Source organism: Chelonia mydas, chromosome 3, assembly GCF_015237465.2.
Source record: "Chelonia mydas isolate rCheMyd1 chromosome 3, rCheMyd1.pri.v2, whole genome shotgun sequence".
In the NCBI taxonomy this organism is placed as follows: Eukaryota; Metazoa; Chordata; order Testudines; family Cheloniidae; genus Chelonia; species Chelonia mydas.
In genome coordinates, this window is record NC_057851.1 from 8,085,799 (window position 1) to 8,113,014 (window position 27,216).

The following is a 27,216-nucleotide window of genomic DNA, read 5'->3' on the forward strand; positions in this document are numbered from 1 at the left end:
ATTATGTTTTTGCTAGAAACATAAAGTAAAGCAACTTGACGTGTTATTTGATGATTACTCCCTGGGAAATTCTTTGCCAAAAAACTAAAAATTCTTTGCACAATATTTTACAGTTCTGCAAAATTCTGCATATTTTAGTTGTCAAAAGAACACAATATAATCACGCCAGTTCCAATTATTTTGGTAATTTATTTCAACATACCTGTCAGCAAGTATGTCTGTAACAATACAGACAACAAAAAGATTCAGGAAATGTTTTTTGACAAATAGATTCCTTACTAGGCATATTAATAAAGAACTTGACGTATCTTTGTTGACAGTTATATTCTGGTTCAGTGAAATTATATATTTAATTTAAAAAGAGTCATTATACAAATGTATGTTACACAAATTATTGTAACCGCCTGGCCAAAGTGGGCGCTAGCATCCTTAGGGACAGTTTTGTGTCTGTCTGTCTGTCATGTCTTGTCCAAGTTCAAGCTTCTATGTGTATTGTAAGATTTTTGGGTCACACCACTGTAGCAGGAGGGGGTTAGGGAGCTAGCAGAGTTTAGTTGCAGAGTAGCGGGTGGTTAGCATGGGGAAGGGAGACCTAGGGTAGAATGTGGGTGTCAGGGCGAGTGTGTTTTTACGTACGGGGTGTGAGGGTTTGTGTTTGTGTGGGTTGGGTCATGTACATAGTTTGCCAGCCAACACCCCTTCATCTCCAGAGGTAGTATGCACGCCCCCACGCCAGGTACAGGCGGGAGCGCTGGGGGGATGTGGTGACAACTGGGAGCGAAGGAGGGCAGGTTCAGGCTGGCAAGGAGTATAAGAGGGAGGGCAGCACCACTAGTGTCAGATGCATGTGGAGTGGAGTTTAAGTGAAAAGTGCTCATGTGCGTGTGAAGACAAACACACTCTACCCTCAGTCTCCCTTCCCCATGCTAACCACCCACTGTACTACAACTAAACTCCGCTAGTTCACTAACCCCCTCCCGCTACAATAGTATGACCCAAAAACCTTACAATACACATAGAAGACGTTACGTGTGTACATAACTAATACATTTTAAACATGCAAAACTGGAAAAAGGAAGCATTTTGGTGGAAATCACAAATTCTGTGTGACAAAAATAAAATTGTGCGGAGAACATTAGTTCTGCCCAAATTCTGCATTGCTCAGTGGCCCAGAATTCCAACAGGAGTATGTGACGTTCCCCTCTGGTGTTATCTGGACCAGTGATCTGCTAGGCCTCTCCAATCCTTGAGTCTGGGAGCCAGCCCTACCCTGCTCTGCTGTGAGAACCCCCACTCCCGGCCTGTTCACACACAGCCTCTGGCATGTAAGCTGCTCCCAGCTACTTACAAGCGAATGACACTAGCCAATACCTCCGGTCCCAGACACCACCCTGGGAACCTCCGTCTTGCAGTGTCCAGTTATACCCGCTGGACGCTGCAAGCTTATATAGTTTAATAAATTTAACAAAGAAATTGATATGTACCAGGCTTGTTCTCCCCAGGGGAGTCTCTGACACACTGTAAACCAAATGCACTGCTTCAGGTAGAATAAACAAACAGGTTTATTAACTATAAAGGTAGATTTAAGTGATTATAAATCAAAGCATAACAGGTCAGATTTGGTCAAATGAAATAAAAGCAAAACGCATTCTAAGCTGATCTTAACACTTTCAATGTCCTTACAGACTTAGATGCTTCTCACCACAGGCTGGCTACTCTTCAGCCAGGCTCTCCCCTTTGATCAGCTCTTCAGTCGCTTGATGGTGGTGGTGTCTGTAGATGTAGGTGGAAGAGAGAAAGAGCATGGCAAAATGTCTCTCCCTTTTATCATGTCCTTTCTTTCCGCTTGGTTTTGCCCACACCCTCCCACCCTTTCAGAGTCAGGTGAGCATTACCTCATCGCAGTCCCAAACTGACCAAAGGAAAGGCGTGACTCCCTCGAGGGTCTAACAGATTCTTTTGTTGCTGCCTAAGCCAGTGTCCATTGTTCCTGTGAGGCTGGGCTGGGTTTGTCCCATCCATGCCCTGATGAGGTGTGAACTGCCCCTCTGTTCTTGGAGAGTTTTTGCATGGGCTTTCTTTAAGCCATGAGGATACATTTTCAGCCTCATAACTATATACATGAAATTATAAACCTCACTATAACATTACTGTAACAATTACCATAACTTCACTATAACAACAATATTCAGTGCATCACGAGCCTTCCGAAGACACCCAACAGGACAAACTTTGCATTGGATACCACACAGTCATTTTATAAAGATGAACATGGGGGTGCAGGGTGTTCCCCCAAAGTAAAGAGCGTCACCGAGTATACTACACTAATGCAGCACTATTACACTGAAATTTGTGCACCAATGAAGGAACAGCATTTTGTATATTGAGTGTGTGGCGTTCCTTGATTTCACATTTGCCAAAGGTCAAAGTTGTTTCTGAAATTGCGCCTCATGCCATGGCTGGAAATGCAGTTACCCAATTTGTGCACTTAAATAAGTATACCTGCAATCTTGCGGTTGTTAATTTCAGGAGAAAGATTTTCGGAAGTTTGGCCCAGTGTATTGTAATAGGAGTATAGAATCATAGAATAACAGAGTTGGAAGGGACCTCTGGAGGCCATCTAGTCCAACCCCCTGCCCAGAGCAGGACCAATCCCAACTAAATCATCCCAGCCAGGGCCAGAGTAAATAGGGGGTGTGCCTGGACTACCAGCTGCTTTTTGTAACTCATGTTAATGTTTGTTGTCTTGATCTGATGAACTTGATAGGCTTCAGCATGAAAATCCAGTGCTCTGATTTCTAGAAAGTATTCTAGGGGTTATTTTAACAATAGTAGCTGCGCTTTGATGTCTTTGGTGGGGTGGGGAATTTAATCTCTCACAGTTCCACGTTCACAGCAATATACATTATTACCTGTAGTGCCCATTTCCTGAAACAATTTTAGTTAAAAAAAAAAAAGTATAATGTAAGGGTTTTTTTTTTTCCTACTGGGCCAAAAAGTGTGTAAATACAAAAAGATTCCGCTTGGCTTCCTGCACTATGATAGAGCACATCACGGGTGTTTTGTGAACTGAGATATATGACAGGTTAGATCTGAAAAATGTCGCAAACATAATAAAAGGCTGCAACGCGCTAATGAAAAAAACCTGGTGTTTCATCTGTGGTCTTGTGTATGCTTGTACAGTGGAGTAGATTTCAGGTTGGCTTTAAAAGCTAATGAATTGTAAAATAATTATTACTGACCTTTTTGATACCACAATAGCACCTAGGTGCCTGGAACCCTCTTGTGCTGTACAAATACATAGTAAGAGACAGTCCCAGCCCTGATGAGTTTGCAATCTAAATAGACAGGAGAGATCTAGGGTGGGAGAAAGAAGGGGATGGGGATTTAGGGCACAGAGAGAAGTGATTTTCCCAAGGTCCCACAGGGAGAGTCTGTGCCAGAACTGGAATCAGCACCCAGGAACTCCTTTCTCCTGGTTCTGTGCTCATCCCAGTCCAGTTTCAAAAGCAAGAGGAAATTTCTTTTGTTTGTCACCGCATTTATGCTGGGGCAGGGGCGTAAAAGAGACTGTTCCTGGTATGATTGTAATGTGCAGCTCTTTCTGGAGATGCTCCCATATGCTCCAGCATCCCGCTTGGAATTTCCAGTTGCTATAGTAACAGAATGCATTTTGTTAAATATCACACCATTGAATTGTTTTGTTGTTCACTGTCAAGGAAACTGGCACTTTTCTCTGATTTTCTGGGCATGGGGTGAAATGGAAGCAAAGGGGAGAGGAAAATGAAAGTTCTGATTCTCCTTTCTGATTCTTTGTCTTTTACCCCAGTGTAACTCCATAAAGTCAGTGGAATTACTCCTGGTCTGCACCTGTGTGCAAGAGGAGAACCAGGTTCTGATTCTCTGATCCATGTCATGTTGAGATGCAAATTTCTTTACTGGGGGCAATGATTTCATTTTTGATCCTCAAGAGCAAAAAACAAAAACCATTTACATGATTTGGAGCCTTGCTCATTGTTAGCCCATGTCGTCAGACACTCTTAACACTGGTACCCCATCCTCCCTCCTCGCTTTCCTCCTACTCTTTTCACCCTGTTTCAAATTAGACCGTAATCTCTTTGGGACTGGGACAATGTCTCCATATGTGATTGTCCAACTCAGAGCATGGCAGGGCTCAGCTCTGATCTGATTTGGGGCCCTTGGGGGCTGCTGCGATAGAAATAAGGGGTCAGATTCTCCAGATGATGTAAATCAGCATATTTCCATTGAAGTTACACAAGCTAGGATCTGACCCAAAAATATTGAGCTCCACTGAATTCAATGTGAAATTACCCCCAGGGTGAATTTTGGCCCTGCAACTTTCCAGCTGTTGTTGAAGGTGCAAGATGGAAATTGGGCTAAATTCTTCACTGGTGGAACTTCACTGAACTCAGCTCAATGGAGTGACATTAGGGATGGCTTTGGCCATATAAGCTGTGTTTAGCCTGAAGTTCACCAAGGGGAAGACGGTCGGCTGTTTGGACATCTCCACAGCCACATTTCTCTTTGACAGCACTTACCTTCACAACGAATTTTCACTTCCCGCAGAGACGACATGGAAGGCGTAGAGAGGGAAGAGAAAATCCTTCCGAGGTTTGAAAGAATGAATAAGCTCCTCTCATGGGCAAAGCAAAAAACTGTTGCAGGGAAGGCAGAGCTGGGAACTTACACAGAGAGACAAAATGGTACAGGAATGAGGAAAAACTACAGCACCCATTACTAGAGCTGGACCTGAACCAGAGCAAAGGAGTCAAACACACCAAGACCTAGCTGGAACTGAGATCAGGACCCAGAAGCAAATTTCCAAGCTCTTCCATCCCTATTATGGGCTGAACCAACTATGAGACTTGGGAAATTTCCCACCTGGTTGCCAACCCTACAGCTCAGGTCTAGCTGTCCTGCTGAAAACTCCTTCAATTCCCCCCAGACAGGCATCCCATTGTGATGTCACCTAAAGTGAATAGATTGTGTGAGGTCACATGCAGATGATGAGGAATATTGTGGTCACCTCTAGGCAGAGGGAATTGTTGCCTTTAGCTAGAATATGGTGTGGGGAGGTTGCCCCTCGGTATCTGCCGCAGCCTCGCCTCTTTGATCATGAACAAGGAGCATCAAGTTAGAATGGGATTAAAATGCTGTTCCTTACCCTCTGGCTTCTAACTGCCCTAATGAGGAGCACACATACAGGTAGGTGGATCATAAACCCTGAGCACTGTCCTCAGCGGGAGCCTGGTTCTGCCCTCGTGTTATAACTCCGTCTGCTTTGCACCAGCGTGAGTGAGCGGAGAATTAGGCACTGCCTCGTAGGCTGTCAGTGCATTAGCGTCATTCTCCAGCCTCAACCAGAAACAGCATTTCAGCTGCATGTGTGCAGTCTAGGACATCTGTGTTCACAGCCCTAATAGGTGCAATAACTGAGCAATTTCCATAGGCACAATGAGACAGCGAAGTAAAGACCACTGGGTCCGAAGTCTGACTTTATAGCCCAGGGGTGGCCAACCTGTGGCTCCGGAGCCACATCCGGTTCTTCGGAGGTTAATGTGCGGCTCGTTGTCTAGGCACCGACTCCGGGGCTGGAGCTACAGGCGCCAACTTTCCCATGTGCCTGGGGGTGCTCACGGCTCAACCCCTGGCTCTGCCCTAGGCCCCAGCCCCACTCCATTATTTCCCCCAAGGCCCCAGCCCCTTCCCCTGAGTCTGCTGCGCCCTTGCTCCTCCCCCCCCACCCCCCAGCCTCCTGCACACCACAAAACAGCTGATCACGGCGGGCGGGAGGCGCAGGGATGGAGGGTTAGGTGCTGATCGGCAGTGTTGCTGGTGGGTGGGAGACACTGGGGGCGAGTGGGGAGCTGCTGAGGTATTACTGTGGCTCTTTGGCAATGCACACTGGTACATTCTGGCTCCTTCTCAGGCTCAGGTTGGCCACTCCTGTAATAGCATTTGAAGACAACTGACTTTGGGGGGGGGGGGGAGAGAGTTCAGGGTGTTTTTTAAACTATGTGTAATCGTATGTATAGCTGTGAGTTACTTTAACCAATTACCCACCTCAAGGTGAGGGTTTACATCTAGGTGAACGTGTGAGCGTTCAGCCCCAAGAATGATTGCAGTAGACAGGTTATCAGCAGAAGGGGGACCCCTCGGGGCACAACCAGGACAACACCGTTCTCTTTTATTACTTTTATTAGCCAGGCGAACATCAATCCATGCACTGCAGTCTGGTAAAGGAAGGCGAGCCCAATACAGAATGCATAGTATTGGCATTATTCACACCATTGCAAATATCCTGTCTCTTTAGAAAGGCTGAATCAAACCCCAGGATCCAAATCCTCTCCCCTACTGCTTTTAACTTTGGGGTGCTTGAAATCCCGATCCAAAGGTTGTTTCTTGTGCCCACCTCTAAAGACCCAAAGTGATTCTGTCCCCTCCAAGTTAGGTGCGTCACTGCAGAAGATAAACCCTGGGCTTTATGCCCTCTTACATGATGTAAGTCAGGAAAAACTCCACTGAGGCCAAGAGAGAGACAACAGCATAGAACTGGTGTGAACATAGAATGGGGCCCCGCGGGTGGTTGTATCTGTTTTGCAGGGTGATTTTAAGTGACCTGTATCCAGACACACACACACACACAGAGTGCACTGCCTTTTGTTTTTAGAATGTGGCCTCAGACCCTCTTACAAACCATCCACGCTGAAAGAGTCAAAGACCGTAGGAGGCATGGGTGCCACGTCCGGTGAGTTCCCCTGGCAAGTGAGCATCCAGACCAAAGAGAAGCATTTTTGCAGCGGGTCGATTATAAGCAGCTGGTGGATTTTATCCGCGGCACATTGTTTCACAAATGAACTGTGAGTACTGGGGGACTGGGGGGACAGGGAATCCTTCTCATTGCAGCTGTTGTGTAGAGGCAACACCAGGCAGGGAGCAGTCCTCAAATAAGGTGAGTCAGCCACATTAGCTAGGGACAGACAAGGAAATAAGTTTATGCCACATAGAAACTTTCCACACCTCACCCCCCTCCAGCTCCATGATGTAGGGATGGAGAAGAGCCTCACTGCACAACCAGACCACATCTCTGACCACGCTGACCTCATGTTAATCAACCATGAAGCCTTTGCTAGTCTGGGTGAGCATCCTTACCTTCTGGCTGCTCTAAGAGGGCAACTATTATTAGGCCAGATTCACCCCTTTCCTGCAACGTATCAAGCTAGGTAATAATAATAGGACAGTGTAAATTACACCCCCTCCCTCCATCAAAAGCAAGGGAGAATGCAGTGAGCGCATCAGCCAGCGGGTGGCGTTTCAGGGGTCAGGGACGTTTCATATAAAGGAAGTGGAGGGGAGAGAAGAATCCATCCTCTCCCTTGTCCCCTGATCTGGTCTGGTGAGGACACATTTCCCAGCCCCACTTTGGAGGCTGGGGATGAAGAGTCTGCCTCAACCAGCCGCCTCTCGTCTTCTGGGAGGAGGAAGAAGCAGGTCTCTTGGTGCATCTCACCTTATCCAAACAGGGAGGAGAAAAAGACACCAGGGTGGGATTCGGAGAAACCCAAGTACCCTGGCCTCAAATACCAGTGAAGCAGCTGAGTGGCGGCCTTGTGCGCATCCCTACATTTTCGTTATCAACTCTTGCCAATAGGACGAGCTAGTGTGCTTTAGCGCCACCCACCGCAATCCCATCACCCCTGTTAGAGTAACAGTGCTCCCCAATAGCCCTTTGTGCTTGTAAAGCCCCTTCCATCCAAGGATCTCAAAGCACTTTACGAGCCAGCTATCATTCTCAGTTTACAGGTAGGGAAGGGGACATTCAGGAACTGGCCCGAGGTCATAAAGGAAATCGGTGGTAGAGCTGCCTGTAGACCTCCTTGCTCCCAACCCCCTGTTTTCACTATTAGCTCTGCTGTCTTCCTGCAGCCTGCCTGGCTTCCACACGAGGTGCATGATGTGCGGTCCTGGGCAAAAACGTTGCACGAAAGTTAGGACGCCTTCCCAGTGGAAGTGTCTTTGCCCTTTGGTGAGAAATCAAACATGGCTCTGCTCTTGCACCAACAAAAACCAGAACAATGGTGGTTACTCAAAAATGGTTCCTTTTCAGTGGAAAAGGTGCAAATAACTGCACACAGATTAGGAGTGTGCTAGGCGCTGCACAAAGATAGCGAGAGATAGTCCTTGCCCCGAAGTACGTCCAACCAGATGGACAAAACAAAGGGTAGGAGGGAAATAGAGGCATAAAAAAGGGGGTGCTCCTGGCCTAAGTTCATACAGTAGGTCAGGAGAACGGATGGTCCAATGGTTAGGTGCTAACCTGGGACTTGGGAGACTGAGGTTTACTTCCCTTTTCTGCCACAACTTCCTCTGGGACCTTGAGTAAGTCGCTAAATACCTGGTCCTGCTGTACTACAGTCAGTGAGCACAAGACCTGCCCCTTAGTCGCTCTGTGCCTTGTTTACCCATCTGTGTACTGGGGATGCCAGCACGTCCTGTCCTCACCGGGGTGTTGTGAGGATAAATCTATTACAGATTGTGAGGTGCTCTGATACCATGGTGATGGGGGCCAGACGATACACATCTAGTGACAGAACCTGAAACATTTTGAGCAAAACTAAGCCCATTTTCGAACAAGGGTGACTTACCCCCTTTCTCCACAAGTACTTCCAAAGAAATCAGTCTGGCTCCGCCTGGAATAAGGTGCTACTCCCTGTGAGGGGGGGAGGCAGAATCCAGCCTTTTGTGAAAATGGTTTTGCAATGCTGCCAGCGCTAGCGATGAGGTTGGGTTTCCACCCACGGCCTCTATGGCTATCCCAGCGCTGCGATGTGCAGCGTGCTCTGAGCTCCCTCTCCGAAGGAGGGTCCCCCCCACCTTTGCAGAAGGACTTTGCTGCCCTTGTTCACGCTTTGACTCCATTTCGTTACTAAGTCCACCAGATCTTTACATAGCCTTCGGGGCAGCCGACTTGGAAAGCCACCAAGTAGAGAAGAAAAAGCTGGACAGGCTGATTCTGCATGAGCACTTCGATAGCACGAACATGGACAACGACGTAGCCTTGATCCTGCTCGGCTCACCGATAGAGTTCAGTGAACAGAAACTGCCCATCTGCTTGCCCTTCATTCGTGACCTTCAGACGTGGAAGGGCTGCTGGGTTGCTGGTTGGGGAGCCACGGTTGCAGGTACTGTACTGTGGGGCGGGCAGTAGGGGGCTATTTGCCAATGAAGTCTGCATTCACTTACTTTAAAATAACCCCCCTACAGCAAAACAGGGGAGGGGTATATATAGCCCAGGCAAGAAGCTGGGGTTTCAGCAAGCCTGCAGCTGCCATTCCTCTCAGTGGGGCAAGGCCCAAACCAAATATACATGACCTAGGGGGCACCCACAGACCCTGTAAGTTTGGGAGGGAGGCTGTGATGGCAGCCTGCTCTCCCTGCTGCTGGAGATAGCAAGGTAGGTGTGTCAGGAGGAGTCGGGGAGGGAGGAGATGAAGGTGAAAGGTGCTAGGCACCCAGCCTGATCCTTACAAAGAGCAGCCCCCTCCCCAATTTATGACACCCAGGTTCCTTCACATACAGCAGCTCCCCTCAGTCTGAGGCAGCCCCCTCCCCGCCTCCAACATGAGACACCTCCCACCTTGAAAAGATAGTTCCAACTGGAGACCACGAAGGCCCCAATTTTCAGTCCCAAAAGCTAGACACACAACAGATTTGGCTGAGATGCAGGTAAATCTGAGCCTAAATTGTGAGCTGTGGTTCGTAATGAAGGGGAGTTGAGAGCTAGGACCATCCTGGGTGAAAATATGTTCACCGGCTGATTGTTCCCGGGGATTCCAGCCTCTTCGCTCCTCTTCAGCTGGAGGGACCGATTTAGGCGGTGTCACGGAGTCACTGGGGCAATGCTCTGGAATTACTACATACGAAGCCAGCCAGCACTCTGCGGGAGCCTCGTCTCTCTAAACATACCGTCTCCAGGGCAAGACGCTTACACAGCTTCGACCTTCCTGGATCTGACCTCGGAGCATTCAGCATCCCCTTCCACATCGTGTGCTTCCCGCAGCAAGTCTGCCCAGGCTGGGCTCCTGGAGAAGCCAGGGAGCCCCGCACCCCAACTCCGCAGTCAGATGTGACTCTCAGCCAGCCGGTAAAACAGAAGGTTTTTTAGTCAACAGGAACACAGCGTAGGGCAGAACTTGTTAGCGCAGAAGTCAGTGACTTTCAGCCAAGTCCATCTTGAGGGGGAGGGGAGCCCAGAGCCAAGGCTCTGGTCCTCCCCCTGCGCCCCAAGCCAGCCGAGACTGACTTGCTTCCAGCTGCCTGGCCCCTGCCCTGCCCTTACTACTCCTCCGGCCTTTGCCTTGCTTCCCAGGCCAAGAGTCACCTGGTTGCATCCCCCTCCTGGGTCTCAGGTTATGAAGGGGTGGCCATAGCATCCATGCAAGCAGCTGGAGCAGCCCCTGCAAAAAAGTCACACACCCTTATTCCCACCACCTAGACATTGGTGCAATACACAGGGAAACTGAGGCACGCACCGCATTCATGCAAAGCAGTAAGACTCACATAGTCTCACATACAACGTAACAAGGGAAAATCCCCACTACGTCACAGGCGGACAGGATAAAACTGTGAAAGGGCCCAGTTTACTCTCTGGTGAAATCCCACTGAAGTAAGAGAAGCCACACCAGGACTGAATTTGGCCCAATATTCCTAGCTCAGCTAAACAGTGCTGAAGAGAGATCATGAGTAAATATTTGAGACTTCCTCAAGAAAGGAGACCATTTGGGTCTTCTCTCTGAACTCCCTCTTTGTGTAGTAGAGGGGCTGTATTTTCCTTGCTATCCCTTTTGCCCCCATAAACCATATGATCCTATTTTACTTTGCTGCCTCTGTGGTAACAGCAGCGTACAAGCAGAAAGGCCGAGCATGAGAGCAGACGAATGTTGGGCACATGGGGGTGGTTTTCTGGGAGTTGGTTCCCAGAAAGTAGTAAATAGAAGGGGTGATTTCCCTGGGGGTTATTCAGTTGTTGTTTCTGGGCATAGGGGCTTCCTCGATGTTTTGTTCTTGTGTCCACGTGTTTCCTCAGCAGCGAGTCTTTAATAAGCTGCCTCGCAAAATGGCCAGAGGGGGGCAGTGTTTTCAGCCTCATTTCTCCTAGTCGGGTGCTAGTCAGCCTCTGTACAGCCTGGCTGGCAAAATGCCGCGTTAGCTGAGCTCCCATATGGACGCTGAGCTCACCCTGGGGTCCGTGAAGAAGCTGAAGTTACAATGGCCTAGGAGGCGCTCCCTTGAACACACCAGTGTAGGAAGCTTGCTGGGGACAATTCCTAGTGCCCAGCACTTTGGGTGCAGCCAGTGGTACTGCCACCTATACGTCAGCCTGGGGAGGCTGGTGTAACTTTGGAGAGTCCCTTGGAAGCGGAAATTATGCCAGGAGCTATTTTGGCCCCAAGATCAGCCCGGAATCAGAAGGACACAAGGCTGGTATCAAACCACTTTGCCCACCCCTCCCACAGGGAGGCAAGGTTTGTCTTGGAAGAAGCACTGTAGATGCTGAGCTGTGATCAGGGCCATGTTAGTACCTAAAGAGACCCAGGTTCCTCACTGCACAGGGACTCAAGGGGGGTGATCTCCTCTGTTCAGAGACCGTGGGGTCTGGCTCACCCCCAGTGCAAACTACGGCAGCTCTAGGGGGTGCCCTCATTGTGCTTCCCTCTGCTATAGCCTCTCTGAGGCTTTCAGCAGCAAGGGATCAGCATGGGGCAGGTCCAACTGCCCCAGCAGCCTCTCCATCCTCACCCCACCTCCACTCCACCTCCAGCCTACCACACAAACAGGCCCCTGCACTGGGAGGTGGCACAAGGTTGAGGGTGGGGGTGTTCAGTGCCAAGAAGCATTCACTGGGGAGCCTTGTAGCCACTTTGCATCTAATGGCCACAGCGTAGTGGTGACCCCCCAGCAAAATTCTCTCCTCAGTCCGGTTTGACACTGGTGTCACTCCACTGACTTCAGCTCTGATTTACCACACCATCAGTGAGAGCTGAATCAGACCCTTCCATCATACACAATCCACCGCAGAGGCACAAACATCTCCCAGGTCAAATTCAGGGCTACACACTGCCCCTCGGCAACACTGAGTCCATGTGTTGTGTGGGGAGGGGAGGAGGGATTCACAGGCTGTGGGCCAATTTTGGGCCCAGCTTTAACTTTAACCAGGTACTTATGAGATCTCCCAGCATGCACTTGGGAAGGGCTAATTAGGAGGGGCACGTGTCTCCTGCCCTGCCTGAGTCCCTTACAGCTGACATGCCTCCCACTGTGACACCTTCAAAGGGCCTTTCTCTTCCTTTGCTCCTGATGGGTTCTGAAGGGGAATGTGGTTTAAAGGAATGTACTTTTCTTGTAGCCATGAATATTTCAGGCTTTTTCATGGCTCCATAGGAATTTGGTGCATGCAAACACTTTCTGGTTTCTTTTTGAAAAGGGAAACGACCAGTTTGCTAACATGGATTTCAAGTCTATTTGCCACTTAGTAAGAGAAAAAGGTGATGAGTCCTTCAAGGTCTTGGAGATGCCCCAAAGGCACCAAAGGACAAGCAGGGCTGATGTCTAGACCTTGATCGTCTCTTGTTCAGAGAACATATTGACCATTCAATTTACTTTGCTATTTTGTGATTCTGTGACCTGCCACTTAGCCCCATGGTGAGTCCAACAATAGATTCTAGATGCTGAGCTGGGGCTTAGCGACCAGTCAAGTGCAATTCATTGCAGAACATCACAAAGAAGAAAAGAGGGTACTGGCCCTCTAAGGGCCAAAAGAGGCTTTCCTCAGCCTAAGCCCAGAGTTGAACTGTGGCTTGTTTCAGCCTTACCACACCAGAATTTCCTCATGGCCAGTTCGCAGCCAGCCACAGGATTCTACCCAACCATCACCCGTTTTTTCTAGGGTTACATCGTTACCGCAGCTGGCCCAGGCCTGTTACTCTGGAGATCCCTAGTCTCAGAAAAGGCAGTTGTGGTTTTCCTTCAGATCAGAGGCAGAAGTTCAACACCCTCCCTGCCAACATCTAGACAGTCAACAGACCCTGCCACAGGATCATGTGCTTACTCCTGCTCTTCTCAAATTAGCCTTACAGTCGATAACAATAATGAGCACTTATAAAAGCTTGGCCTCAAACGTCTTTGTAGAAGAGGATGGATTTTGGTTTGTTTCTCCTTCATCCCTGTTTAACTCAAGTGCAATACAATCTGTTGTCTCTTATACCTTGCTTGTAAGTTCCTCGAGGCAGGGACAATCAATTTGTTCTATGTTTGTACAGCGCCTAGCACAATGCGGTCCTGGCCCACGACCGGGGCTCCAAGGCACTACAAATAACTAAAGAAGAAGACAAAGAACAAGAAAGGATCTTTGTGAAAAGTTCAGCATTTCTACCCTTTCCACCGAGTGGTGAGAAATCTCCTGTTCCAGGTCACTGGTCCTCCAAGACGTTCTCCAGCAAAAACAGGAAAAATTGGTGTTCCTAAGAAAAAAGACAAGCAGAATTTTAAATTAGCTACTAAGAAGGCAAAGCACAAGTGCCATTGGTTTGTGGTTTCACCCACGAATCCCTAGACTGAATTGACAACAGAGAGTGAAATGTCAGCTCCCCAGAGATCCTCAGGGCTGGGAAACATTGGAAGGGTGGCTTGGGGAAGCTGTCCTCCCTGTTTTATAATGAAAGGGTGAAATTCACACCTGTGGGGCTTAAGGCTTGTGCTGCACCCTCTACACATGAGTGAATTTCACTCTACGCATCCCTGTATTCACACCCTACACACTATTGTAACAATCTTTGTACACACTAGGCCTTGTGAGGTATCATTTGAAAATGAATAGCTCACTGATCATTACTATTCTTGTGTGCTGTCTGCATGCAGGGGGTACTGAGAGTTATGAATAGCTCCTGGACAGGTCAGGGAACTAAAGTGTGCGCAAACAAGGTGTGTCAGGGGTGTTGTTACACGGGTCTGTCCTACCAAGAAATGTGTATTTATCTCAATTTACATAGAAAGAGAGTAAACAGACCCATCAAGCTAAGGAGTGTGGAGAAGAGACAGCATGACTACACCCCAGCAGGGAAGAGACTCTTTCTCTGAGCTACAAAGACAGAGCGGGCTGAACCTCAAGTGATAAGCAACTGATTGTATAAAATATTACTGTCTTATCAGGGTGTATATATAGAGTGAGATCTTTTCAGCAAGCTAATGACACACTGGTGATTAATGTCACTGTGAAATGTACATATTAACACTATGTGAGGAATTATGAATACTCACTGATACTATGTTTGATAGTGTGTGGTCAAACCAAGGAAGGAGCAATTCTCACCCAGACAGGAGGGGGGCAGCTATTTACCTGTCTCCTGTGTGAATTAAGAATGGCAGAATCAAAACAATGGAAGCCCCGTTTACATGCAGGGGAAGCCCACAGCATGGGAAGAACAGCATGAGGCCAGCTTCCCAGTGGACACAGCAAGCTGAGCACACAGGAGAGCTTCCTGCCTCCTGCAGCAAGGCATTGAACTTTGGGAGATATAAGGGAGGACAGAAACCACCTTTGGCATCCATCAAGGGAACAGAGAGCTCTTGCAAGCTGAGAAAGATGGATCGTTACACCAAGGGGGGAAGGGTTGAAAACTCTGGAACTGAATATAGATTTAATTGGGGATTGGTCCTGCTTTGAGCAGGGGGTTGGACTAGATGACCTCCTGAGGTCCCTTCCAACCCTGATATTCTATGATTCTATGATAGGTGAGAAACCTGCTTAGGCAAAAATCTTTCACCTAGGAAGACAAGGGAAGCCAGCATCATGTATTCTTGTGGAAGGTCCTGACTGAGGGAAAGTCAGCCCTGGCTGGGAAGAAGGAAGACTGGTGAAAGAAACTACCTGTATCTTCCTAGATCAAGACGTAGCCTTTTAGATGCTTGTTTTCATTTATATTTGCTTGTAACCCTTTCTAACTTGATTCCTTTTATTTAGCATCACATAACGTATTGTTAATAGATTTGTTTTATTTTACTACAAACCAGTTTAGTGTGGTGTTTAAGGAAAAGGGTGTATTCACCCCAGTTAAGTTAATAAGCTGTGATGTGTTTTTGTGTCTTTAAATGAACAAATGAACCATACTATTTCCCTGACCTGTCCAGGAGCAGGCTGGACATTGCAGAGCACAAGGTTTGGGGTAAATTCAGGACTTGCAGTGTGTTGGGGTCACCTTGCTGGTTGTAATCCAGGCTGGTGGAAGTCAAAGTGGGGCTGTAGACAGGCTGCTGGGGTCAGAGCTGCTGAACCAGGGCTGTCTACACACAGACACTCAGGGTGTGACCTGCATGCTGGGAGGCTGGCTGGGAGCATCCCAGGCAGTGAGTTACAGCAGTAAAGCTTTGTGAGGGTTACAGGGCAGGTGGTGACACAACTCCTCACCGGTCTGGATTGCACTCCCACACGTGAAACACACAAAGAGGGGACTTCACTCTCCAGGACTGTCATGCTTTGCAGTTACAGTTTCTTGGGTAGGGACCTCGCCTGTCTCTCTCAGCTGTAGGTCAAAGAGGCTTGCGGTTGTCGGGAGCTCTAAATTCAATAATTTTGCAGCTGAGTAACCTACTGGGCTGAACTCACTATTCTTCTAAGTCGATGGAGATTTGCTAGGCATTCATTTGCCCCCCTGATTGCCTGTTCTGCTCTCCGCATTGCTTTTATTTGTCTAATTGGTACTTATAGCCCTTGCTTCCTCTTCGGAGCAGTGCTATCTAGATAACCCTCCTGTACACTGCTGCTTGTTAAAGGGCATAGAAGGGGCTGCTCATCTGGGTGCTTATCACCTCCAGGGACTTCTGCTGCAGTGATTGCCTCTGCACCCCCTCTGCAGGGCTGGGGTTGGAGACCCACAGTCTAGCCTGAGGGTCGATATGCCGTGGCTCTGATCCGACTCCAGATATGTGAATTGTATGGTTTTAGATTGTTCCTTAACCACCCATAACCCCTACACACTCTCTCTCTCTCTCTCTCCTCCCTTTCTCCGGCTAGGGGACAAGACGACATTAACGAAGAGGCTAAAGAAAATGGAGATGAAGCTGATCAGCAAGAAGCAGTGCTCCGAGTGGGTCCCGGAGCTAACGGAGAACACACTGTGTGCTGGCTCCGCGGAAGGAGGGAAGGATGCCTGCCAGGTAAAGTAAGCAGGCCACTGTGCTGCTGACGTCAGCAGAAAGAAATCACAATGGAAGCTGATTTGCTATGGGAATGAACATTGATCCCTTCCGCAGCTCCCTAGGGTTGCTAATGTTTCACCGCATGTGTTCAGGGCATGAAACTCCAAAGAGTGCAGCCAAGGAACTGGCAGAATATCTTGTTGCCTCGTTAAAAAGGGATATTGAAGAGGACAGCAGGGTGCGGGGCTCCCTGGGTGAGCAGGTGCTCGCAGTGCTGTGGAAACAGCCTGCTCAGTTCCACGGAGGACACTGCACCTTGCATTGCTCGTAAGCAACCCCCCATCTGTCACTCCAGCAGCAGAACTCATGGAGCTGTTTTCACCCTCCTCAGCTAAAAAGACAGGTGGACTTGATGCAGGGTGTTGGAAGGGGCATGGACAACCAAAAGGAGGAAAAAATGAGATGATCTCAGACTACCCCTTCCCAGAACTATATATTACATGGGGAGGAGTAGCTTGGACGGCTCAGGGGACTGGGAAGGTGAGAGGGAGCCTGTTGTAACAAAGCAGCCTGCTCAAACCAAAAGTAGGTACAGACCAAGAGTTGTTACTATCTGCTGGCTGGTTGGTGACTGATGTGACAAGGAGTGTGGTGGTCTCAGGCCCTGTTAGTATGCCAGTATATCTATATGCCAGCAGAGCCCCTAGTGTAGACGCAGCATATGCTGGCAGAAGGAGTTCTCCTCCTGGCATATCTACACAACCTGCCTGAAGAAGGTTAGCTTTGCTGACAAAAGTACTCTTGGGTCGGCATAGCTGTGTCTACGTCGGGAGCTTTGGTGGCATAGCTAAGTCGGCCAAGGGGAGGTGCTTTTTTCTTGTTGTTGGTTTCTGAGCAAGTCTAAACTTGGCAGTGGAGACCCGGCCGCAGTCCAATTCCCATAGACAGGACGTGACGGTCTCTTATTGTGATACAGAAAACCAGCGTATGAGGCGTGAGTGGTGAATTGGCTTCTGCACCAGTGGTAACAAATGGAGAACGCCTCTCTCTCTCTCCTATGGTCAATGCTGCAGAAGACATACGTGTGTATAAATCCCAGAAGGGTGTAAACGCCAAGGGCTGGGGAGTGGTTAGGTTTGTCCGCGGAGGGGAGGGACGGGGGGGAAGGAGGGTAAGAGCAGAAGAAACGGGAAGAAATTCAATAAAGGAGAGTTCAGGCTGAATATCAGCAACCCTTCCTAATTGGGATGTCGGTCCAGCTCTGAGCGCACAAGGCTTTGACACCACAAAAAACACCAGCAGAACTGACAGTAATTAGACAGCCCCCCCGCCCTCTTGATGGCTATCCCAGTTAGAGATATCAAGGCTGAAGGAGCCTTGGAGACTGGACGACTCTGCCATCCGTAGAAGCAATGCTTCCAGCTCAGGACTGAGTCACATTGAAAGAGTCGCATGGGTCAGCTTTGCTTTGAGGAATCAGTCTTTGGAGAGACGGAGAACTGCAGTCTCCAGAGCTATTAATCTGTCAGCTTTCACCTACATGAAATTCCTTTCAAATTTTTAAAAAGAAAACTGCCATGGAGTAGCATTAATATAATTAAATAATGCCCTTGTCTATTCTTGCCATAAATTGCGGGTTTGATTTATGCTATTGCAACAGCTAGACTATCCGTACCAACATAATGAATCTCATGTAGCCAAAAAGTTGACTGGGTCTTTATTTTGATCTATAACATGCTAGAGTACAGTGAGAAATGAGGAAGTAATGTGGAACTGAACAGAAAGGGCTTGCGTACAAGAAAACGTTCCCCATGCCCTGAATCATAGAATCATAGAATAGCAGGGTTGGAAGGGACCTCAGGAGGTCATCTAGTCCAACCCCCTGCTCAAAGCAGGACCAATCCCCAACTAAATCATCCCAGCCAGGGCTTTGTCAAGCCTGATCTTAAAAATATCTAAGGAAGGAGATTCCACCATCTCCCTAGGTAACCCATTGCAGTGCTTCACCACCCTCATGTGTGTGAAATGCCGGGAGTCTCGAGATTAACATGAGCCCAATGTTCCAGCTACTGTCCATCTTCAGCGCAAGCTTGGCAAGTTACTAATATGGCTTGGCCAGGGAGAAATGTGTTGTAGCTTGAAATTGTGGGAAAATCCTAGGCGAGGAACTAGAGCTGGTGGCAAAAAATCCGATGAAATGCTTTTAAATTGGAATTTGCCAATTTGTCCAAAATGAAATGTTTTGCAGAGGTGGTTCAGTTTCGATGAAGTTTTCCTGCCAACTGGCCTGTCTGGCTGGTAAGCTAGTGCGGAGATGAGAGCCTGGAATCTCTGGGAACCCCGGACCCTAGACTCATGGCTTCTCTGCACCTTGGGTTCCCAGGGCTTCTAAGGTCCCTGGCTCCAGGGCAGCCCATGAGGCAGAGTGCCCCAGAGGCAAGGCTCCATTTTCTTTTGTGGAAAATTTTGAAATATCGAAATCTTCTGCCAAATGGAATTGCCTTTCTCTGCTCCGCTCTAGAAAGAACCTAAACCAGGACGCGGACAGCAGCACCGCAGTAACATGGATTGGCCCCTGTCCAAACAGGGGTAGGAATTCATTAGTCTGGAATTTGTGTTTAAACCTGTTTTTATTCTTTGAGCCCCAGTACAGATGGGGCCTAGTAAACTTAGAGCAGGGAGGAGGGGAAAGGATGTTATTTCATGGACACATTCTCAGTGTCATGAAAGGGTTCTGAGTGCTGTCCAGGTGCACCGTAGGGAAGCACTCTAATCTGTCTCATTTAGAGATGGTCTGGATCCAAAATCCTGGATCCAAACACCTCCACACATTGGGGATGTTCAGGTCTGGATATACCTACTGCTGACATAACATAGCCACATAGGTGCAGCACAGGAAATGGTACACTTCTCTGTCTGCCTCCCCTAATATTGTATGCCACTGCACCCCCCTGGATGGATAATCCCAAGTGTGTACCACCCTGGCTCTCCATCTTGTGTTACAACATAATAGTACTTACGCATCACAGGCCGATTTGTTACTAGTCATCACTGTCATGAATGTGGACGTTTTAAGGAGGGGGCCTCCACGAATGCTAATACAAACGCTTTACACTGCTGACTGCTAGAAAGTGTATGTGACTGTAACAGGTTTTGTTGGGGCAAACTATAGAGAATCTCATCTGTTATGCCGTGACAGAAGCATAACTATTTTGTGGGTTATTGATGGTGTCTCTATAATATTCCAGGGAATATTCAGTAGTGAATGTCCCAGCTCTTTTTACCTTTAAAAAAATCAATTCAATTAAACAAATCTATTGAACGCCAGCTACTTAAAGGTTCTTTAGACGTCTACAGAATGGCTTTGAATGAATGCTAATAGAATTGGTAGTTGACTGGCTCTATTTAGCCGTAAATACTAGGCTGATCAAGGTACACATACACTTCAGAACAGGCTGTACAGATTTCCTGTGTAGTTCATATGTGCTCCTTTTCTCCCATGACCCCTGAATCACATATTGGGTTTAGTTCCTTGTTTTCTTAAGCACCCTTTGTTAGATTCTGAAGCAAAGAAAATGATTAGGGGGCTGGGGCACATGAGTTACGAGGAGAGGCTGAGGAAACTGGGCTTATTTAGTCTGCAGAAGAGAAGAGTGAGGGGAGATTTGATAGCAGCCTTCAACTACCTGAAAGGGGGTTCCAAAGAGGATGGAGCTTGGCTGTTCTCAGTGGTGGCAGATGACAGAACAAGGAGCAATGGTCTCAAGTTACAGTGAGGGAGGTCTAGGTTGGATATTAGGAAAAACTATTTCACTAGGAGGGTGGTGAAGCACTGGAATGCCATTACCTAGGGAGGTGGTGGAATCTGCATCCTTAGAGGTTTTTAAGGCCCAGCTTGACAAAGCCCTGGCCGGGATGATTGAGTTGGTGTTGGTCCTGTTTGGAGCAGGGGGTTGGACTAGATGACCTCCTGAGGTCTCTTCCAACCCTAATCTTCTATGATTCTATGAAAGGCATTAGCAATAATTAAAGTCTTTAAGGGCTTTAACTCACAGGAAAATGCTTGCTAAACTCCTTGCTTATTTAGTGAGCATAAGAACATAAGAATGGCCATACTGGGTCAGACCAGTGGTCCATCTAGCCCAGTATCCTGTCTTCCAACAGTGGACAGTGCCAGGTGCTTCAGAGGGAATGACCAGAACAAAGCAATTGTTGAGTGATCCATCCCCTGTCGTCCAGTCCCAGCTTCTGGCACTCAGAGGCTTAGGGACACCCAGAGCATAGGGTCGTGTCCCTGACCATCCTGGCTAATAATTGTTGATGGATTTATCCCTCACTGAAGATTTGGGAAATATCCCAGGTTTATTTTGGAAGGCTTCTGGAAAGGAGAGGAGCTGGATAGGCCAGTGCTTTGGCAAATGGAACAGAGAGCTGTTTACTTTGACGTCAGTTAAAATCTTATTCAGATCATAACTGAAGGAACGATGATCTTATGGATAAGGCATTGGATTGGGACACAGGACAACTCTGTTTGACTCCAAGTGTGACTCTGGGCAAACCACTCTGTACCTTAGTTCGCCATCTGTAAATTGGGGGTAATATTCCTATATTGGTGATTTATGGTGTAAGGTCTCAGGGGGCAGGGACTGACTCTACAGTGCCTAGCACATTGGGGCTGTTACACACTACTGAAATACAAATAATAATAACAAACATTGTTCCCATCTCGTGGCTAGTCTATGTGAAGTGGTGGGTCTCACTCCAGTTCCCCGGGACCAGGCAGTCAGATACCCTAGTGATGAATGCAAGCTCACCAAACAACATCATCACAGATGGCCAGCTGTTGGCAATCTCAGCAGGGAGGCCCAGGTCTGAGCAGTCCGTGGAGTCTAATCTGCCCTCTCAACCCAAGCACACGGTTCAGTGGCTTGGTGGTCTAACGCTAACATTCCTGCTTTGTGTCTTGGTGGTCATGCGTGCTAATCCCTCACACAAGTGGCAAAGACCCACAACACTTTGCGTCAAACTGAGCTGGCACATAAATGGAACAGAAAGCCTTGTGAAAGAGGGAATGTTCATTAAATAACAAATCTGCAAGTGACCGATGATAATGATACCTACTGAAAAACTGAAGAGGTTCAGAGAAAAGCTACAAGAAAGATAAAGGGATTGGAAAACGTCTCATCGTGGAAGACTCAGGGAGAACAATCTCTTTAATTTATCGAAGAGAAGATTAAGGGGCAACTTGATCACAGTCTACGACTATCAACATGGGGAACAGAAATCTGATAATCGAGGGCTCTTCAGTCTTGCAGACAAAGATATAACAAGAATCAATAGCTGGAAGTTGAAGCTAGACAAATTCAGCCTGGGAATAAGGCATAAAGTTTTAACCGTGAGGGTAATTAACCAGTGGAACAACTTACTAAGGGTTGGGGTGGATTCTCCATCATTGGAAATTTTCAAATCAAGGCTGGAGGTTTGTTCTGAAAGATCAGCTCTTGCTCAAACAGGAATTAATTCGGGGAAGTCAGATAAGAGGCATGTTATGCAGGTCAGACTAGATGATCCAAACGATCCCTCTGGCCTTGGAATCTAGCTACTCTCAAGCGCTTCAATAGCCCTTTTCATTGTTAGATACTAAAGCACTCAAAGATGAGCTCTTTCTCCAGATGTTCTCTGTGAAATCTAGTCTAAGAGCTTACACGATCTTCATCACTGTAGCATCTGAGCAGTGCTTACTGCATAATGAAAGAGGTATTGGGGTTCAAGCAATTAGGTGCCGGGACTCAAGCAATGTTTTTACATTCATAACTGATGCAGCACACCCAGAAGTGCCAAGCCTAGAGGTGCCGGGGCTCATCCCTGGCAAGCCCTGGCACAAATTAAGCACTGCCTCTGAGCACCTTGTGGTCACTAATGGATTTTGTCCTTACAACGTCCCTGTGAGTAGAGCAGTGCTATTATCCCCATTGTATAGATGGGGAATTCAGATTCATCTACATGGTAGATGAAGCGACTTGTCCAGGCTGTCAAAGGGAGCTTGTGGCTGAGCCGGGAACCCCAATCGCATGAGCCCCAGGCTAGTGCCCTATCCACTAGATCAATCCTTCCTGCCCACATGTTACAAAATATCATTTGTGTGGCGGGTTCGATTTCCCCTCCCCACAACTTTCCCTAGAGATGATGCATTCAGAAACAAAATTATTTGTGACAGTCATCCTTCACAAAAGCCTTTACCTCCCTCCCTGCCAATGGCAAATGTCATTGCTTCACATGCTGGTCTTAGTCGATGTGTAGACCAACCCAGAAATGAAACCAACTATGACTTGCAAAGGCTGTGTATTCACCCAACAAGCAGCAAGTGGGTTGTTCTCCCACCTAAAAAGACGTCTGAATGTGTTTCTTTGGATAAATTACAATGTTGCCGGCATAAATAAAAATAAGGGGGAATGTGACTTGGGGCCTCATGGAAGCCCATTGACCTCATTGGACAAAGGAGATAATAGTTGGATGCCTCCAAGAAGTAAGGTACCGTTTTTAAGGGCCGATTCTGCCAAAACTCAAAATTATTTACCAGCAACTATGCCATCCCCATCTCCTTTTCGAATGGGAGGATTCACACGGAGTGCATGAATTAAGCATGAGATCTGATTTAATGTGGTTGTTTTTACCCATCCCTAAGCTGGAATGCAGAGCACTTGAAGCAAAGAGGCTATTTTTAGCTAACTCAGTGCCCTGGGACTGGATGCTTTAACTAATTAGCAGCAGCAAATGCCTGGTGTGTATTGCTGACCGACGTTACTCCACAGCAGGCTGGAAGCTGAAAGTTCCCATGGAGCTGGGTTTGGTATGGTCAGAGATGTCACGAAAAATGCTGGTGGAATTAGTCCCGTTGCAGTGAGCCTGGTTTGGGGACAGTGTTCTGCTCAGCAGGACTCTGTGCTTCTCACACCCATAAGAATGGTGCACCTTGGGACAGATGTTTAAAGAGATTTAGGCACTTAAAGAGGCAGATAGGTGCCTAGTGGGATTTTCAAAAGCCCCGAGGTGGAGGGTCTTGGAACCGTAGGCATTTAGGCCTTTTGAAAATCCTGCTGGGTCCCTATCTGCATCTTAGGTGCCTAGATGCCTTCAAAATCTGGTACCTTGAGGCTCTTCCACTGGGAAAGGGATTAGAGGTAGGATTTGCAGGAAGGAGGTAAGGCAAAATGGGTCTGCATCCATCCAGTGAGTTTGCAGGGCATTGCCTAGCTTTTTCCACCTGCAGCTTTTCAGGTGCCTGTCTCTGCTGCTGATGTATCAGGCACTGTAGCCAGCTCTCTCTCTCCTTACCTAAGCCCTGACTGAATGCACGCTGCACACCGGGCAGTGCAAAGGAAGAGACAAACATGCACCATCGTTAACTGGGGTTGTGGGGGGAAATAGCGACTGTATACAATGAAAACTTGACGAGCTGCAGCCTTGACTGTGTGATCTAGAGCTTTGAATACTGGATTCCTGGGTTTTATTCCCCATGCTGCCATTGACTCACTAGTTTGTATAAACCAGATCACTTCTCTGCTTCTGTTTCCCCAGCTATAAAAGAGGGACCTACCCCACCAAGCTGTGTCAAGCAGTTCTGATGGTCTCTGGTAAAAAACCCTTCATAAGTGTAAGCCATTGTTAGCAGGCAGCCGCTGAGAATATACAGCAGCTTGTAAATTACACCCACGCTATGAGCTTTGTTTTTCATACTGCAGTAGGATGCACGACATGCAGGCTCATTGCTACAGCATAAGGCATGTGGGGCCTGATCCTGCGTCCGCTGAAGTCGCTAGTGAAGTACCCATTGATTTCAAAGAGTGTGGGCCTTAGAAGAGGTATGTTCAAATGGGACGTTGTGCCTATGGCTAGTAAGAGTGCGTGAGTCAGAGGTCTTTGCAAGGAGAGCATCAGTATGACCCATTGAACTATATGGTTAAAATGGGGACAAGGTCCGTCTTTGGCTTCTGTGTTTGTGTAGAGCCCAGCTCAGATGGGACCCTGGTCCATGACTGAGGCTCCAAAGTGCTACTGCAAATGAATGTTAATAAATAATACTCATGATGAGTTTATGCAACATTTACTCCACATTTAGCAGTATTTTTCCCTGCAGTTAAAAGGCACCAGGAAAAAAAAAATATATAAACACCTTGTGGGCCTGAACGCTGCATCGGTTGAAGCCAAAAGGATCTCTGCTATAGATTTAGGTGGGAGCCGCAAGCCCATTTCCTTGCTCATTAGTGAATCCAAGGCAGCGGTTCTGGGGAGCTGCATGGATGGAGGAGGCCGTATGTGCCGTCGTCAGAGACACTTTTCAAACGGGGATGAAAGTGAGAGACAGCATTGCCCAGGAAAGCCTTCGCTTTGCTCTGGAAACGTGTTTAGATTGCATGCCTTACATGCCACATCAATTATTGGAGACAAGAAAGTAAAATGGTGGGGCTGGTGAGAGAGATACGTCTGGAATATTTACAGCACCGCCTTGAAAGCACTTAGACTGAAATGAAGTCGTCTGAAATTTACAAGAGAGAGGCTGTAGCTTCCCGAGTGCTTTTTGATCAGTACAGCATGTTGGTTCACTCTCTCTTACACAGGGGGGCCTGGCTACATTTGTACTTATAGATCATACAGGAAACTCAATGAATCATTCTCTTTCATGCCACACCAGCAAATGCAGGCACCTGCCTTTTCAGTGTGTCAGTAATGCAGGGTGGAGGTTTGTGTGCATCAGCTGGTCTCCTCTGTAAATGGGAGCTTGGTCTCCGTGCCCTTCGGTGGGTTACAGAAAGGGTTGATGGGACTGATTGTTCATAGTTTGCTAATGAGCTGCTGAAATGTCATCTCAACCCCCACCCCCACCAGCCATGACTGGCACCTAGCTGGCCCCCTCCTTCAGTGGTGGATTAGCCAATGGGCCGACTGGGCCCCTACCCAGGGGCCCTGGACATTTGGGGGGGGCATAAAAATGGGCACCCCAACCTGGCCCTCAGCAGAAACGCTGGGCAAGCAGGGCGGGGGAAGGAGCGCTGGGTGGGTGGGGTGCGGGAAGCCCCAGGTCCCAGACCCCCGCTGTGGCCCTGGGACTGGAGGAGCTCTCGCTCCCTGCCACGGCCTCGGGGCTGGGGGAGCTCTCACTCCCCGCTGCAGTCCTGGGACCGTGGTGGTGGTGGGAGATAGAGCTTCTTCAGTCTTGGGGCCACAGTGAGGAGGGGGGCAGAAAGGAGCAAATGGGTTGCCTGGCACCAGTGGGGGTGGAATGGGGCAGGACCGTGGGTAGAACAGGGGTGGGGGCCACAGGGAGAAGGGTAAGAATGGGGTGGGGCCTTGGGTGGGTCCACAGGTGGAAGGGGCAGAACCACACGCAGGCAGAAGGGGTGGGGAGGGGCCCCCCACTTGCTCTGGCCCAGGGCCCCACAAAACCTTAATCTGCCTCTGGCTGCATTAGTAGTCTCTGTGGAAGGGCCAAGCATTGAATGGTCTCTCCCATACACTGAGCTACCCTCTCTCTCTCTCTCTCTTCTAGAGGTTGTCTTTTAAGGTTAAAGCACATTGATGGGGTGGTGTGGCGGTAGCTTGCATTGCTACTGCCCATGATCCTTGACCAGCATCCTGATCTTACACTGAGAAAGCACCTTCCCTGCTGAATTGCTCCAGGGGGATCTCACAGAGGTGGGCCTGCTCTGTGAAATGTTCACCCTCGGAAGGGCTCTGTGTTTGATTTGCCCCATTCAGGCCCAGCCCTGGCTTAACTCTGGATCCAGCTGCTGTAAAAGGTGCTGTTCATCATCCCTTTGTGCTCTCTTTGTAACCCCTAGGGAGACCACGGGGGACCTTTGGTTTGCACCTATGGAGACGTCAAGAAGTGGTTCGCACTTGGCATAGTCAGCTGGGGAGAAGGCTGCGGGGAAAAACAGCATCCCGGAATGTACACCTTCATTTTCAACTACTTGGAGTGGATCCAGGCAGAGACAGCCAGGGAAGGGAAGCCTTTTATCCCCGAAGGGCTGGATAACATCACAATTTCCAAGCGGCTTCGCTCCGGCGCTAGGAAGCAGCCTGCATCTCCTGCTTCTTCGCTCCTTTTGTTTTTCTATTTTACTATTTTGCTAGTGATGATTTTCAAATCATACTAAAAATCAATTTCACCATCCTGATTCTCCTCTCCTTTATAGAAATCTTCATAACAACACCTATCTCTTACAGAGACACTTCTTCAGTAGATCTCAAAGCACTTAGAATATCAGGGTTGGAAGGGACCTCAGGAGGTCACCTAGTCCAACCCCCTGCTCAAAGCAGGACCAATCCTGAATTTTTGCCGCAGATCCCTACATGGCCCCCTCAAGGATTGAACTCACAACCCTGGGTTTAGCAAGCCAAAGCTCAGACCACTGAGGTATCCCTCCCCCTCCCCGTGCCTTTACAATCTTTAATGGATTTATCCTTACTACAGCCCTGGTGGGGAACTGAGGCATCAGGAGGCTAAGTTACTTGCTTAATGTCAGACAGGGAGTGCAGAGGAGCTGGGAATTACTAGTTACCAATACGCTTTTGTGTGGGATCATCCAGTGAAGCTCCATGTTAATGATATGAGCTAATGCCAATGTGATGGATGATCGATTAGAGATACAGCAGAGAGACCGTCAGAGACTAAATCAATAAACACAGAAAATCTGGAAAACAGAAGTCCTGACCCTTTCAAAAGTCAGCACTTCCCAAACAGTTGCATCAGAAACAAGCAGTTATTTCCTAGTCTAAGTACAGTTCCAGGAAATACAGGGGTATCTGAGATATCATTGCAGGAAAAGTTGCTGGTAAATAGTCTTTCAATTGCAGCCACTGAAGATGCTTTGAAATTTCAAATTTGGCCTATGACTAACCACCGTCATTGCTTTTGAATGTTGGACTTAGTTGGGACAAGGTGCTACAGAAAAAATTAAGGTAGCAGAGAACTTTCTGCGATTTGCCCATTAGTCACCG

At 48.1% G+C, this 27,216-nt stretch overlaps 1 protein-coding gene across 1 annotated transcript; it reads left to right on the top strand.

Moving 5' to 3' along the window:
- The first annotated feature begins 3,160 nt into the window (after positions 1–3,160).
- On the top strand, positions 3,161–26,389 carry PRSS55 (serine protease 55). The gene is made up of 5 exons (XM_027825682.3): positions 3,161–5,226; positions 6,692–6,881; positions 8,953–9,203; positions 16,091–16,233; positions 26,055–26,389. Exons 1-5 carry the CDS (start codon positions 5,172–5,174, stop codon positions 26,370–26,372), a joined length of 957 nt encoding a protein of 318 aa, XP_027681483.2. The 5' UTR covers positions 3,161–5,171; the 3' UTR covers positions 26,373–26,389.
- The last annotated feature ends 827 nt before the right edge of the window (positions 26,390–27,216 follow it).

What these genes read in the sequence shown, in the direction of transcription:
- PRSS55 (XM_027825682.3), top strand. Translation starts at nt 5,172, where the DNA reads ATGCTGTTCCTTACCCTCTGGCTTCTAACTGCCCTAATGAGGAGCACA. An exon ending in TTGGGGAGCCACGGTTGCAG is followed by an intron (nt 9,204 to 16,090) that starts GTACTGTACTGT and finishes TTCTCCGGCTAG; the next exon opens with GGGACAAGACGACATTAACG. An exon ending in GAGGGAAGGATGCCTGCCAG is followed by an intron (nt 16,234 to 26,054) that starts GTAAAGTAAGCA and finishes TGTAACCCCTAG; the next exon opens with GGAGACCACGGGGGACCTTT.